Source organism: Neodiprion fabricii, chromosome 5 (genome assembly GCF_021155785.1).
Source record: "Neodiprion fabricii isolate iyNeoFabr1 chromosome 5, iyNeoFabr1.1, whole genome shotgun sequence".
NCBI lineage: Eukaryota > Metazoa > Arthropoda > Insecta > Hymenoptera > Diprionidae > Neodiprion > Neodiprion fabricii.
This window is the reverse complement of record NC_060243.1, coordinates 10,277,349-10,290,958: the sequence shown is the minus strand read 5'-3', so window position 1 is coordinate 10,290,958 and position 13,610 is coordinate 10,277,349. Positions and strand designations below refer to the sequence as shown.

The 13,610-nt window shown below is 39.7% G+C and overlaps 1 protein-coding gene across 1 annotated transcript in view; it reads left to right on the top strand.

The window, feature by feature from the left end:
• The window catches only part of LOC124182667 (probable G-protein coupled receptor Mth-like 1), a 110,028-nt gene that overhangs the window by 85,495 nt on the left and 10,923 nt on the right, over positions 1–13,610 (top strand). Inside the window, exons 4-5 of the mRNA XM_046570208.1 lie at positions 3,674–3,858; positions 13,447–13,585. Coding sequence (XP_046426164.1) covers positions 3,674–3,858; positions 13,447–13,585 — 324 coding nt within the window. The remainder of the gene's footprint in view (positions 1–3,673; positions 3,859–13,446; positions 13,586–13,610) is intronic.

Genomic DNA, 13,610 nt, shown 5'->3' with positions numbered 1-13,610 from the left:
TGTAGGTAATATGTGAAAGTAACCCCTGTGTTATAAATAATTACTCCACGGTACATTAGAATGTAGTAGCGTCGACTCTTCATGGTAGTCTGGTTAACCACAACTTAAATCGATACGACCAATCACGCGCAGATAGCGTACCGCAAAAGATATGCTTGCAGCCAGTTAGACCAGCTTGTACCTAGTTCACGTACTGTAATTATAGTACGGCTTAGAGAAGTCCGCGTAACTATGACCTTTTCATTCGTACCTGCAGATTGCTGTCCTTCACAAGCTTCGCTCACTGTCATTGTAGGTTTCATTGGATGCTTAACAATCCTGTTGAAGGATCGTGTTACGAAGTGTTCCTCGAAAACAACAAGAGGCCATTATCACATCACAAAGGACACCGACGTGTTCCCCGTTCCAAAATCTAGCACCGATTTGATGATCAGTCTCCCAGTCTGAGTCCTCCGAGTTTCACGGCTAAGCGTCCTTTCCCTTCATCAACAAATGACCACTTGTCAGAGACAACCGTAAACTCCCTTGGCACTCTTTACTCCGGATTCGAAGCCGTTTGTTTGGACTGTAGAACCGTCTCGAGGACTTTGGAGAGCTCCTGTCCGGGGGATAGGGAGTCCCTAAAGGCAGCGTAGAACTCGGTTTGAATATTTTACGTTGCTCAAAGGGTAAAAATTTTAATTCCTAACATTCTTATGACGCTCTGTACAATTTCGCGGACGGTTTCTTGCCGCGCGTAAATCTCCGCTTCAACCCTCTCCTGCGACCCTCTCACCTATTATCCCATCGAGCTCTCGTGACCTCACGATTCCAAGTATCCTTCAATCTGGTGAAACGAGTTTGCACTCGCTTTGTTCCCGCATTCGCGTTCAGTGGCTGCAGTAGAATTCACACTGCGGGATCCGGCTCCAGAACTTGAACGTTCTTTCGTTCACACCGACTCAAGTCGAATTCGTAATTTACCCATCACGATCATCTTCCTCGATTTTCATCCTTTGATAAGAGGTTGGCCCAAAACCGGATCTTAGTGAGACTGTGGAATGAGACTCGTTGACAGTCGTTGTAAATTCAGCCTAACCCGAAGGATGGAAGCACTACGACGACGTAGCGGTACGTTATGTGATACCTTTCTATACCAGCTTCTGTTCCACACTGGGTATAGAACGCGCGCAAGATCGAGCCGAAAGAAATTCGCTTCCGTGCGACACGCGATGCTCACGAACGACAGTGAACCTGGGCCCTCCTGCCAATATCCTGCAATTGTCACCACGGAACTCACACTTGAGCTCGTTTACAGTTCGTGTCGTTAATCCTAACCTATCCTAATCCATCGAAACTTAACGCAACTGGTGTATTATTCTATACCCAATCGATACGCGTATTAAGTCCAACCATGCTCTACCCCTCATCGCTTTCATCCGCAGGGCGAAAAGCTCTCCAATATTACGTCTCTTCATATTTCCCCGAAATTAATCATGGTTTTTTCGTATATGGAATTTTGACGAATCATAATACATTTTTTTAGCAAAGTCATTTCACAAAGCTAGGATATAGAACCTTGTTACTCAATAATCTTGATGATTGCTAGATTCTAAGTATCCGTCATTAAGGTTTAAGTATCAAGAGTAAGGCATGGTTCCGAAATCTGTAGTATTGCAAAGCAACATTCAGAATTCATGGGCCTAAACTGGTTCGATTCTGGATACAAATTTCACCGACTAGATCGTTACGAGCGCATTGTTGGGTTCAGTTTATGATCTCGCCGAGATGGGGCGATGGAATGATTTCAAACCCGTTAAAATTTCTAGCACCTTCCCAGTCTCGTCGTGCTAACCTGCCGAGTAATAATTATAACCGTAAACCTGTGTCCGTAGTCATTGTTCGAGCTCCGTTTTAATGACGTCATTCACGCTGATCGGTATTCTGCGGGAAATTACCGCAGCGTCGCGAGGTGAATACGACACGATGCTTCAACTGATTGACGTCGCATTGTCTCCCGTTATCGAATCTCCGACATCCACCCTGACCATAACACCATGTAAAAAACTGAAAAGCCGGAGTAGAATTTTCTAAAAATTACGCTTTTATATAGAATCAAGTTCAATCAGTCTGTGTACCTAATTCCAAGCTGCAATAATTGATATTGGATTACCAGGCTACAACTTCACCCGACACATGATTATATAAATCTGCAGGTGACTTTAAATCATATGTAACGACTTCTGTGACTCTGACTGATGCCACATATCTTTAATACTGCATTTCACAAATTCTTCAATGAGATACACGATCTTAAGGTGATTCTATTTTCCTACTTGGCCCAGTGATATAACCTATATTACAGTCTCACTGATTTGTCGTTACTAAGAAGTGTAACAAAAGTAATTTCAGTTGGTCAAGTTATGAAGGAATATAGCATCGTCTTGACAGTGCGAGTCGTACTTGTGCGTGACTTGAACCTAGTTAGGAACTACTAAATTTTGCTTACAATATTGCATTGGTATTATAAGTAGTCACCGAGTGAGCCCATTTCCCAGCTTAGAAAATCTCGATACAGATCTGGCCGATCAAGCGCCATTATGCAATGATCCAATAAACGTCTAGAAGCAGTTTCTTTTCCTTGTGCGTCAGAAACGTGATACATCTATTGATCGATTTTAATATGCGATCAGCTTCTGGCTGAGGGGAACGTTGTGGATAACCGCCCCGTAGAGCGTACTGTTGCTATACATATACCAGGGGCATTGATTTTTTACAGCTCCAAGATTTTATAGTCGGCACAGGGACGACATCGACAGAGTATTTTTAATCCAGACATTTATTTCAAGGTGGTGATTCGCTGGCGTCTGCGACGATGACCACTGCCATGTCCCGTCCCTAATAAAGCGACGTCTTGACAACCGCGTACATGCCCACATGCTATAACGTATACACTTATACCTGAGTAGCAACGACCTGTCACTAACGCTAATGCCAACATCACTCTTATTTATTACCTCTCCCACTTGGCAAAGCCAGCTCGCACATGATCGATGCAGGTCTTACATCCGTACTACAGGAGACCCAAATCCCTAATGACGTCCTCACCCTACATTCTCTCAGTCGGTCGTGGCTCACTTTCAAGAAAGAGATCAAAAAATCGGCACTACAACTTTCTAATGGCAAGATGAATGATCGAAACTAATGAGCCAATTAATACCTACGACTTCAGTTGTATACATCACAGAACACCAAACGGTAATCCTTATCCATCTTGGCTTGCAGTTCGATTGAGACTGCAAGAATTGTACGTGAATTTTAAATATGCCATTTTCTCGGTTGAATGAAACACGTCATTCACGCACAATTGCGTCCGGTGTAAAATAATCTTCTTAAATCGTTACTAGTCTGGTCACGTAATTCAACGAAACAGTCGCACCATATTATGGAGACCGTCTAACATTGGCTCAACATATCAATTAGCGATACGTACTTTCGGATACACGAGACCAGAAAAACAGCAAATCCGATCGTTAGATAATCTCCTCGATTCTCTACGTGAGTCATTTGAACTCACTAAATAACAAATTCTCATTGAAATTCCCTCTGTGTCTTTCTAATCCTTCTACACGTTGACACGGTCCGTCATGCGGAATAAACTGGTGAAGTAAAGTGTTTTCTTTTTCTCTTGCAGAGACTTGAGGCCGGCGAGTCTGGAAAAGGGCCAGGAAATTTTGAGGCTTAGGGTGTACGCCTGTTACGCTTGGGGCGGTCCTCTCTTTATAGCCGGTTTAGCGGCACTGCTTGACAATCTGCCGGAACAACCTGGACTCATATTCCTCAGACCACGTTTCGGCGAGAAATACTGCTGGTTTTACGGTAGGTGAAAAGTCTACATTAACAATGACAGCGATATGCGATCTTGCTTGTTCCGTGAAAGAAGTTTCCTAAGGGCCATTCAAAAAATTTTCGGCACGATAAGTCCGGGTATTTCTTTCTCCGTTACTCCAAGAACACCACTTTTCCTTCCTTCCGAGTCTCGCTTACCGATGCAATGGCCCTTGGCGTCGACTGCCTATCTCGTCACAGAGAATACCGGCTATGGGGTAGATATAAATCCGGCGCCAGCCGGCCATCCGAAGACACCCTGGCGCTTGGCGATACACAGTCGACCCGCGGCCAAACCGAGGGGTAGATCTAAAAGTATATAAATACCCACGCACACATGCATCCACCGTGTGTGATGGCTCTGAATACGCGTAAATGCCTTCCACACGTTCGCGGGACATGAGAGAGCAGGCAGAAATCCGGCATTCCAAGAGGGGATTTAACGAAATGGATCCAACTACCACTGCACGGTCCCTATAGGAAGAGCCATTTCGAAAGATCCATGCGATTCGTTAATGTACGGTGACTGATATAAATTTATGCCCCGGGATGAAAATCGTTATTATCCCCGAAAGGCCAACCGTCCCTCTGACCCTGTAAAACTTCAGAATAGGGGAAGGTCCAATTGGCTGAACGAAGTCGTTGAAGTTGGGAAAGTTTTTCGTGGTTCGTCATCTCGACGAAATTCAGCTTCTCTTCAAACTTTAGAATTCGATCAATTTAAAATAAGTGTAGATAATAGTATTTAAATTCGATAACATTTGTTTTTTTTTTCAATATACATTCATCAAAACGGAATACTGTTAATTTTTTCTGAATAATAAAAACACTGGCGTGGCTCTTCGGATAATCAGTGCAAAATCGTACAAAATGTTTTTAGAGTATTTTCAGAGCGTTTTTGAACCACCGTCGCAGACTAATCCTCTTATAGGGTAAATAACTAGTCCGCAATTCTGCATGGTGCTTGTGTGATAAATGTTACGAATGCATAGCATATATTATACATAGCTGTCGAAGCGAATTCCCTTTTTGCCTTTCCATAGCCCATCTTGATGATACTTCCCCTAGGTAATAATTCAGATTTGCACTTCCGATTTTCCTACTTTTTTTCGTCTACCAATGAGTTGGTCAACCAAACCACCATGGCTCCAAAGATAGACTGTTGGAATGATAATGTTGAAAATACGTAGTGCTAAAAATGTTCTATTAAATTCTACACCATTTTGGTGGTGATTTTAAAATTACTTGATGTGAATTTGACTCTCTTAATCCGATTGGCGGTATAAATTTTACACCAAACGATGTTAACTTGCATTGATACCTGAATTTTTAAACAGTGTATGTCTTATATGCTTTTGATAAAAATGACCAAAGTTCCATCTATCTTGAAACTAGTATACCAAAATACTGTTACCATTCATCCCGTCGTCATTTGCCTACGATTATTGATATGCATCGTTAGGATGAAACACTTCACCTTCTCAGTTTTCAATATTTTCTGCAACAAGCTATAATAGTGAGATTTTACCGTTTGATATCTGCAGAGGTACCTATTCCTAACACTTAGTAACTTACATAGTACTCTTTAGTTGATAACTCTAGGTCTGCTAGCCAAATGACAGTTCAAAGTTTGTCCCCATTGCACGTCCAGTCACAGATTCTATTGGTATGTACTGTGGTCATATTTCAATTTCTACACATTAACGAGAGAGGCGAAGACAAACGGGAAACGAAATTGTGGCCCATTGCATCAGGTATTGACCGGTGTAGCAATAAGACACTTGTGTTTGTTATGGTTTGCCACTGAGTGAGATATAACTAGGGAAACAGCTATCGTTGGCCAACGGCCAAATCCAAGCGGATATATAGAGATAAGTCCGCACGCAACCGTATCCCTGACGGAAGAATCGCCTCTATACAACGTTACAATGTCTACACGTCTTGCAGATAGAAACTTTCTTAATGTCCACAGGAACTCCCTGTCTCTGAAACGTTATTACGGTTCTGTACAAATAACGTTAGACAATAAAAAGCCAGAAATTTTTGGCATCTAAACTTTTCTTCATCCGGACAAAAAATTCTTCAGACATTCACCTCGTCTCTCTAACCCGCTCTCTGACTTTTATCTATTTAATAATTTCAGAGTTGGAAAGCTGGTATAAAAGTCAAGTACCGAACATTCAATCATTCCATTTAGCAATTTTTAGAAGTAATCCCGGGATAAACAATTTTACTCTTCATCATCTTTAGTGATATAAGAAAAGTATTGATTTCGGTCGAAAATCACTTGTTCTAAATTCAACGAATCTTTGAGATTCGAACCTATGGAATCCGAAAAATAGGTTTTCAGAAAATGTCGATCTGCCGGTATGTCGGTCTGACCGACAAACTTCCGCAATGATCTTGAAAATAGCTGGATGAAAAAATTTGAAACTTAGAGGATTTTACAATCTAATGATCGGCATGAAAAATTGCCACGTCCAGTTTAATTTAAACTTCCGGTTATACCGAAAATAAATCGATTTTCAATGTTCTACAGACAAACGTATACTTTTCCTCTTATTATTTTTCTAAATAAACGATCATTTTTTTCTCAGTTATATATTTATTTTTGAAAAATGTATAAATTTTTGGTTTTCCAAAAATTTTTGTTATTCTCATTTTTCTTTCAAATCTTTTTCATTTGGCTGCCAAGTTTTATCAGTATCAGATTTCTCACTCGGCTGTTTTCGAAATCGCCGTCATCGAAGTTTGTCGAACAGACCAATTGAAAATTGTTTTTTCGGTTTGGTTTTATGGAGGGAGCATAGACCGAGAGCTCTTCTTTTCTTTCTCTCTCTCTACCTCTCTCTTTCCCTCCCTCCCTCTCTTTGCTCAACCATTCACTAGAATGGGTGGGAGAAGCTATTCCTCTCAAAAAAAAAAAAAAATTGCAGAGGATAAGCGCTCTAAGTTGCTTCGAGGGTGAGATCGCAATGAGCTTTACTTAAAATCTTTTGGTGCATGTCTTCTGATCAGAAAGCGTCTATGTCACCAAACGTTGAATATTGCTCACCGTCTGTACATCTGTTGTGTTTATCTTCTGCCAGGCTGACAGATTGAAATGAAGGAAATCTTTTTCCGTATGTCTATAGACGAACGTTCGTATACAAGTTTCCATGCAACAATGAAACAAATTTAATGAATTATTGGCTGGAATTTTACATCTTCTGAAAAGTATTCCTACTATCCACAATGTGATCAAGAATGATTAATAATCATTTTCACGACATCATTGAGTTATGGACTCAAATGTTTTTTTGATAAAACAAAAGTCGTTGATCATAAAATTACAAAAATGAAAATTTTTAATCTGAATCTTAAGTCTATATTTAATATTTTCGAATTATCACTAACCGCATTAATTCCTTGACTAATTCGCAGTGGACTTAATGTCAGCGAAATCAAAATTGAAAATAATGTAGACCGTGGTGTAGAAAAAAATTGAATACCAAACAGAAAAATCTCCGTATTGTAAAATTCAATGGCGAATTTATTTTTCATTGTTTTCAAGAAAATTGAGCTATATTTTAGGTAGGTAATTGGTATGCGGGAAAAGTCAGTCTTATGAATAAAATTTTAGAAAATATATGTAAACGATACACACCAGTCACGCAACGTCGTAAAATGGGGTTGAAAGTAATACGCGGTGCATGTGTATAATTTTTATAACTTAATTCTGCGGAAAAATTGTACAATGAATAATTTACACGTCCCCGCTTGATCTCACCTATGATTCGTTTAAAGGAATTGATAAATGCACAGAGCACACCTACGGCGTCGATGATTTATCGGTCACCTATATTTAAAAATAGACCCCCAGATATACGGCCGGCCACCCAGCACTACTTGGGTGCATCAGTGCGACCAACATCGCTTCGCGCCGACAAACGCACGAGATTTCCCAGCACACACAGGCGTGTTTACCATACGCGAATTGGCCAGCAAGTACGTAAATTGCGAGAGAGTAAAACTGGGTCGATTACAATGCAAGCTACTATTCTCCACTTATTACGATAATGCGATACTCTTTGCGAGCAAAAGGGCCAGCGACTCCAGCCGGGAGATTATTTATGGGTTTGTCTTCCATGGGGTGACACAGCTGATAACGTTATACTGGATAGACGGAGGGATGTAGTTAGTAATCGCTATTCTATTCTATAAGCTGGAGCGCCGCACCCCTCGCTCCAATTTCTCCCATCGCTTCGACTTCCGCTTTACTTCCATAGTTCACCGCCCGACAATTACACTTGTTGTACTATTGTTCTTATTATTTTTTCATTACCATTTCTCTCTCTCGTTCTCGCTCCACATACTCAAGGAGATTGATTGGCTAAAAACCGATACTGTTCGTTAAATTCGGTAAGACGTAGTCGTAGATCGAGTATTTATCACATTATTCTAGTCGCAAATTAGCATCAAGATCTCTTCCGAAATATACAAAAAAATAAATAAATATTATATTGTGTAACAAGGAGGACAACTCGGTCTTTTCGGACCGAGCGTAAGTTTGCAATATGGGTTGAAGGTGAGCCGTAGATGAATATTGCAAATATGCGAGGCGAAAATACCCTTGCCACCTTGTTGCAAACGATTCATTGTATTGCAAGCGTATGTTACGCGTTTTTGCACGAAGTACGAAATTGAGGTTAGGGTCGCGTAACATCAGATTTGTTCGCGACAGCGCATGCGTGCAGTACTCCGCGCATGCGCATTCGCAGTTTCACTCGACCGTCATAGAAACGCGTTCGTGTTCGGAAAACACACATGAAAAATCGCGTAAAACATTCTCGATGTTACATAAAATAAAATATATACCGGGACTATGTACAAAAGCGTAGATTTCGATTCTTTATTTCAAATATCTTCAAACTTTTTTAAAGTCGGTATAGAGTCATTCCATTTCACTCTACATGGCTCATTTTGTCCAAACGTGAAACAGTTATCCTATTTTATCAGAAGTCGATTTAATACTGCCATTTGTTGATCATAATCAATACCGGTGTAATATTGTCATATTATATTGTATTACCAATGTGGAAAGTGGGCGATTTCCGTTTAGACGAATATTGGCAGATATTGCCCATACGTTTGACACACGCTATTTTTGCAATACCTTTGAAGGAAAGTATTACTTGAGAAGCACCGTCGCGACGGTGCCATAGACAGCATGTGAAATTGCGGTTTGGTAATTTACCGCCATTGAAACAGTGCATACAATTGATTTTTTTGAAACGCACCAAAAAAGATAATCCTAGTGTGTAAAATTGAGCACTTTACTTGTGCGCATGCGCCAACGTCGGTTTACCGCACTGTTCGGGAATGGGGCGATTTACGCGAACTGCACAGGATTCGAAAATCGAACTTTCCAAGGAAGCGTTGAAAAAAATTGAATATCTAACGATGTCAATATAACCAAAACAAAGTTTTTCAGTGAATTTATCGAAAACAATTTTCCGCATTAAGATGGGGCATCATAGAGTGAAATAGAAGGAACCCACTAATTTTTGAGCTATTTGGAATCTATTTAAAATGAAGCATATTTATATAAGCCCTTGCTTATAATTCCCCCAATTTTTACTTCCGTATTTCTGAGTAGATCGTCGTAGTTTCTCAATATCGTGATTTGGTGAATGCTCAACGCACGACCGATCGGTTGTCGGCCAACCAACCTCCATAATTATAATTCAACTTACTCTGCCGTTCGGTAGATCGAAACAGGAATTACAAGAACAGCTACGAATTACGATATTGAGGTTGTTGCATGTTCTTGATGTTTATTGTTTCAGCTTCAAAACTGTACCTGTCTTTATTTGTTCGAAGAATATTTTCGAACGAGTCGATTCCTTTGCGTATGTATAAGTTTATTTTTGCAGAGACCGAGCAAGCTATATCTTACTGCTATATTTATACGGCAACTCAATGCAAAGGCGAAAGTAAATTCTGCCCCACCTTCAAAATTGTTTTACATTGAATCGTTGGAACAATAATCTGTTTTTGAATCGTTACCGTGCGAAGTCGACATCGCCATTTGTACAACTTTTATCAAATCTGCAACTTATATTTGTGTCAGTTTTAAATTATTTTATAGATTTACACTTGCTAAAAATTGAATTGATTGTTTCTTAAACATTTTAGTCATAAACCAATACCAGTCAGAAGCATTGTTTGTCTTTTGATTCTCCGAAAACGATTTCACGCGGTGATGAGAACTTTAAATTAAACTTTTCCAGTATCCATTCTACTACAGCTGCTCTTGGTCTATTCGGGGATTACTGAATTTCCGTGGAAAATGAAAGCAGAATTATCGTTATTCTTCTAGACAAATAGCTGACAAGGTAATTAGGAATAATAGAGTCGGTCAACAAATGCAAAAACTCCGATATGATAAAATTGTTCTTTTTATCATTCAAAACATTGATAGAAAGTGTGAATTCAATCAAACTTACAGATGCTGGTTTTCTTAAACGGCCTACGAGTGGAATTTATTACAGAATATGAAGGCGTCTAATATTATATAAGAATGGCATAGGAAGGCAAAATTGTCAAAATAGATTAATAAATTGCTTCGTATGCAGTATACAGTATTCCGTTTACTTGAGGTGTACAGTTCAAAAAAAAAAAAAAAACATTTTATATTTTGTCAAAAAACTATCCCCTTGGTACCGTAAAGAATTGAAAACCGTGAATTTTGATAGAATTACTTCATTAATTGCTGATCTGTGGTGGAACACATTATCAGATACTTTATGATAATGCTAAATCAGTTTCTTCAATTTCAACGAATAATAGCTAATTTTTTTAGCTATGAACCCAACACAAATCGGTTGACATATTTTTTCGTTAATATGAACATATTTCAAAGTAAAGCACCTCTTCATTTATTATTTGCAAACTATATTGATTTTACAGAAGTTGATTTGCCGGTTGATTGAAGTAAGTCGAAGAAAATTTTTTAAAAACATCATAAACAAAAGGTACAAAAAAGCGGCAGTAACTAATGTTTAAATGTTGTTGCAACAAGAATGTGCGTATATATCCTCCTAATTTTCAACATTCCACTCTCAAGTTATCGAAATCACATCAAATTGAAAATCACATTCGACTCCCCGATCGAATGCCGGTAATAAACAAACCCGATGCCGTTGCTGACGAGTAATTTGCTATATGGAATAAATTCACCCTTTTCAGCTGCATTAATAGCGCGACTTCCGTTAACGCGATGCACGGACATTGATTTTGACGACTGATAACCTGGCAGCTCCCGGTACGTCCTGGCACGCCCCATGCAAGACACCCCATAACGTTTACCAGGCGCCACAATCCCGGCTCAGGTTCTAATAATGCACGCAGAGACTTGACAGCTAATCAAAACGAACTCCGCGCCGAATTCTGAAACCATTAGATTCTGGTTTCCGGCTCGTAATTTTCAACTGTGTAAGCAGTTCTCCCTTCGTCTAAATATACAAGTCTGATCTCGTATCGCGCTACCACGTTTATAAATTAATCGTGCTAATTCTATCGCGCCTATTGAAGTATTTTTTCGTTCACACCTCGCGGGGTAAGAACTCGATGGAAATGAGTATGGGAAAAACTGGGAAAAAGCATTGCGATTTTGAGGGTAAATCTAATACTTGTCTAGATTTCGACAAACCGTGATCACTTGCGAAGCAAACGGGGAAAACTGATTGGTCCGAGTTTAGAGCCGGTCTCGGAAATTCCCACTATTTACGTTGTCTTGGAAAAAATTGAATTTTCAACAAAAGTTTTTTATTTTTGCGATACACTCTAAGATGGATCGGTCGATTTTACCAGATATCTGATCAAACCTGTAAGTTAAACGAAGCAAAACTAACGAACCAAAACATTGAGATCCAATGAAAATTCAACGTTTCATCTTCAGGGTGATACTAATAACTTTACTTCCGCTCTGAATACATACAACCGGGAGTTTACAAAATTTACAAACACGCGACTGGCTTGATGTAAGACTGTTGGAAAAATATCGCAAATTCAGAAACCAATGATATGAACCGCTTTACTGAATTTTTTTGAGAACACCCAGAAACCACTTCCGTAGTTTTAGGTAAAATAACGAGTATATTAAAATAGCTTTTGCAGCATGGGACAAGTCAATGAAAAATTGATTTTCATATACGGTAAATATAGACTTCAGTGACTGTCTGTCGTAGATGTGTAAGAAGCTATATTATCCGTATATTTTTTGAGTCAGTTTCCCCAGAACCAGACCAATTGACGTATGAATTATTCTTGAGAAGTTAACTGTGATTTAGAAATAAACGCGGCTGGCGTGCTTCGAAGTTTTTGGCCATTTATACTATACGTCTGTTATCTCTTGAAATTGTGAAAGAAGAAAATCATTTCACGTTCACGTCTGCGTTACGTCCTGCATAGATTGACCAAACGACTGATTTTAAGAAATTGAACCATGGAAATTGTCCAGAGTGAATATTCAGTTATTCGTTTTTACCGATCGAGCTGAGTAGCAACGCCGCGATAACCGATTATTCGCGAATTTTCCAAACTCCATCGATTCGCCAAGCCTGCTAAATCGCGTTCTAAATAAACGCTGCCGTTGCCAATTTTCTGCCGAGCTATGTGAAATAAATTAATCGTAAACGATCTTTAACGTAACCAAACATTACACAACGTGCGAATTATATCGCGGGACCCGATTGCTATTTCTACACATTCTCAATTCTGGATCTCCGCGTCTACCTAGCAATTTACATTCTTCCGCGATTATACGGTTATCGACCTGAACAACGGTGAAATTATTTTTCCGACTTCACTCCAAATGTCTTCCATTTATTGCGCCACAAGTAGAGCTGGAAATTCCACGTATACCGCCGCTTTCGATAATTCTACATGCAATCGGTTAAGCGGGGCATAGTGATAAAAAAGGTACGCGTTGTAACAGCCGGAAAGACGATGCACTCAGTGGGAAAATGTTGTTAAGAATCAAGTTGCGACCGCAAGTTATGAAAAACAGAAAGTATAACCGCATCAGTGAGATGCGAGAGCTCGCAGTTTCGTTGAAATGATATTTGTTAAGGTCATGTAGCACTCCTACCTTTACTGACTGAGCAAACTCACCCTTTGACTTCCTATATTAAGTAAACAAACGAACGGAAAGGGTTCAAATTTCGACGGTACATCGCTCTTTTGTAGCGGAATTCAGGAAAGTTACTCATATCCCGAAATCGTCCAAAAAATTAAAAGTTTTTTGACAGGTGTTACTATTCCCACATTTCACGGATTTCAGGGACGAAAACGTGCACAGTTTGCGCAATTCCGGATAGAATGAGGAGTAAAATGAGCCATCGTGATACTGTATTCATGCAATATTAAGGTCGCTAGACGAGAACCAGGAATTACAATAATTTTTTAAATAAAAAATGCTCTGACGGTAAGCTGGGCGCACGGCCAACCAAGGAACGCTCGGCCGTAATTTGAAGTCACTCTTGAGCTGCTATGCTCAAATCTCTGATAATAATATCGTGTGTTTTATTTGTTCAGGAAGCATGGAGAGTCTGACTTACTTCTTTGGACCAGTCGGCATTCTGCTGACAATCAACGTTCTGCTTTTCGCTGCTACAGCTCGCGAGCTTACCTGTGGCCTATGGAAACGTGAAGTAGTCAAGAGCACAACGGAGAGGTAAGCCAATCTAATTGTACTCCTA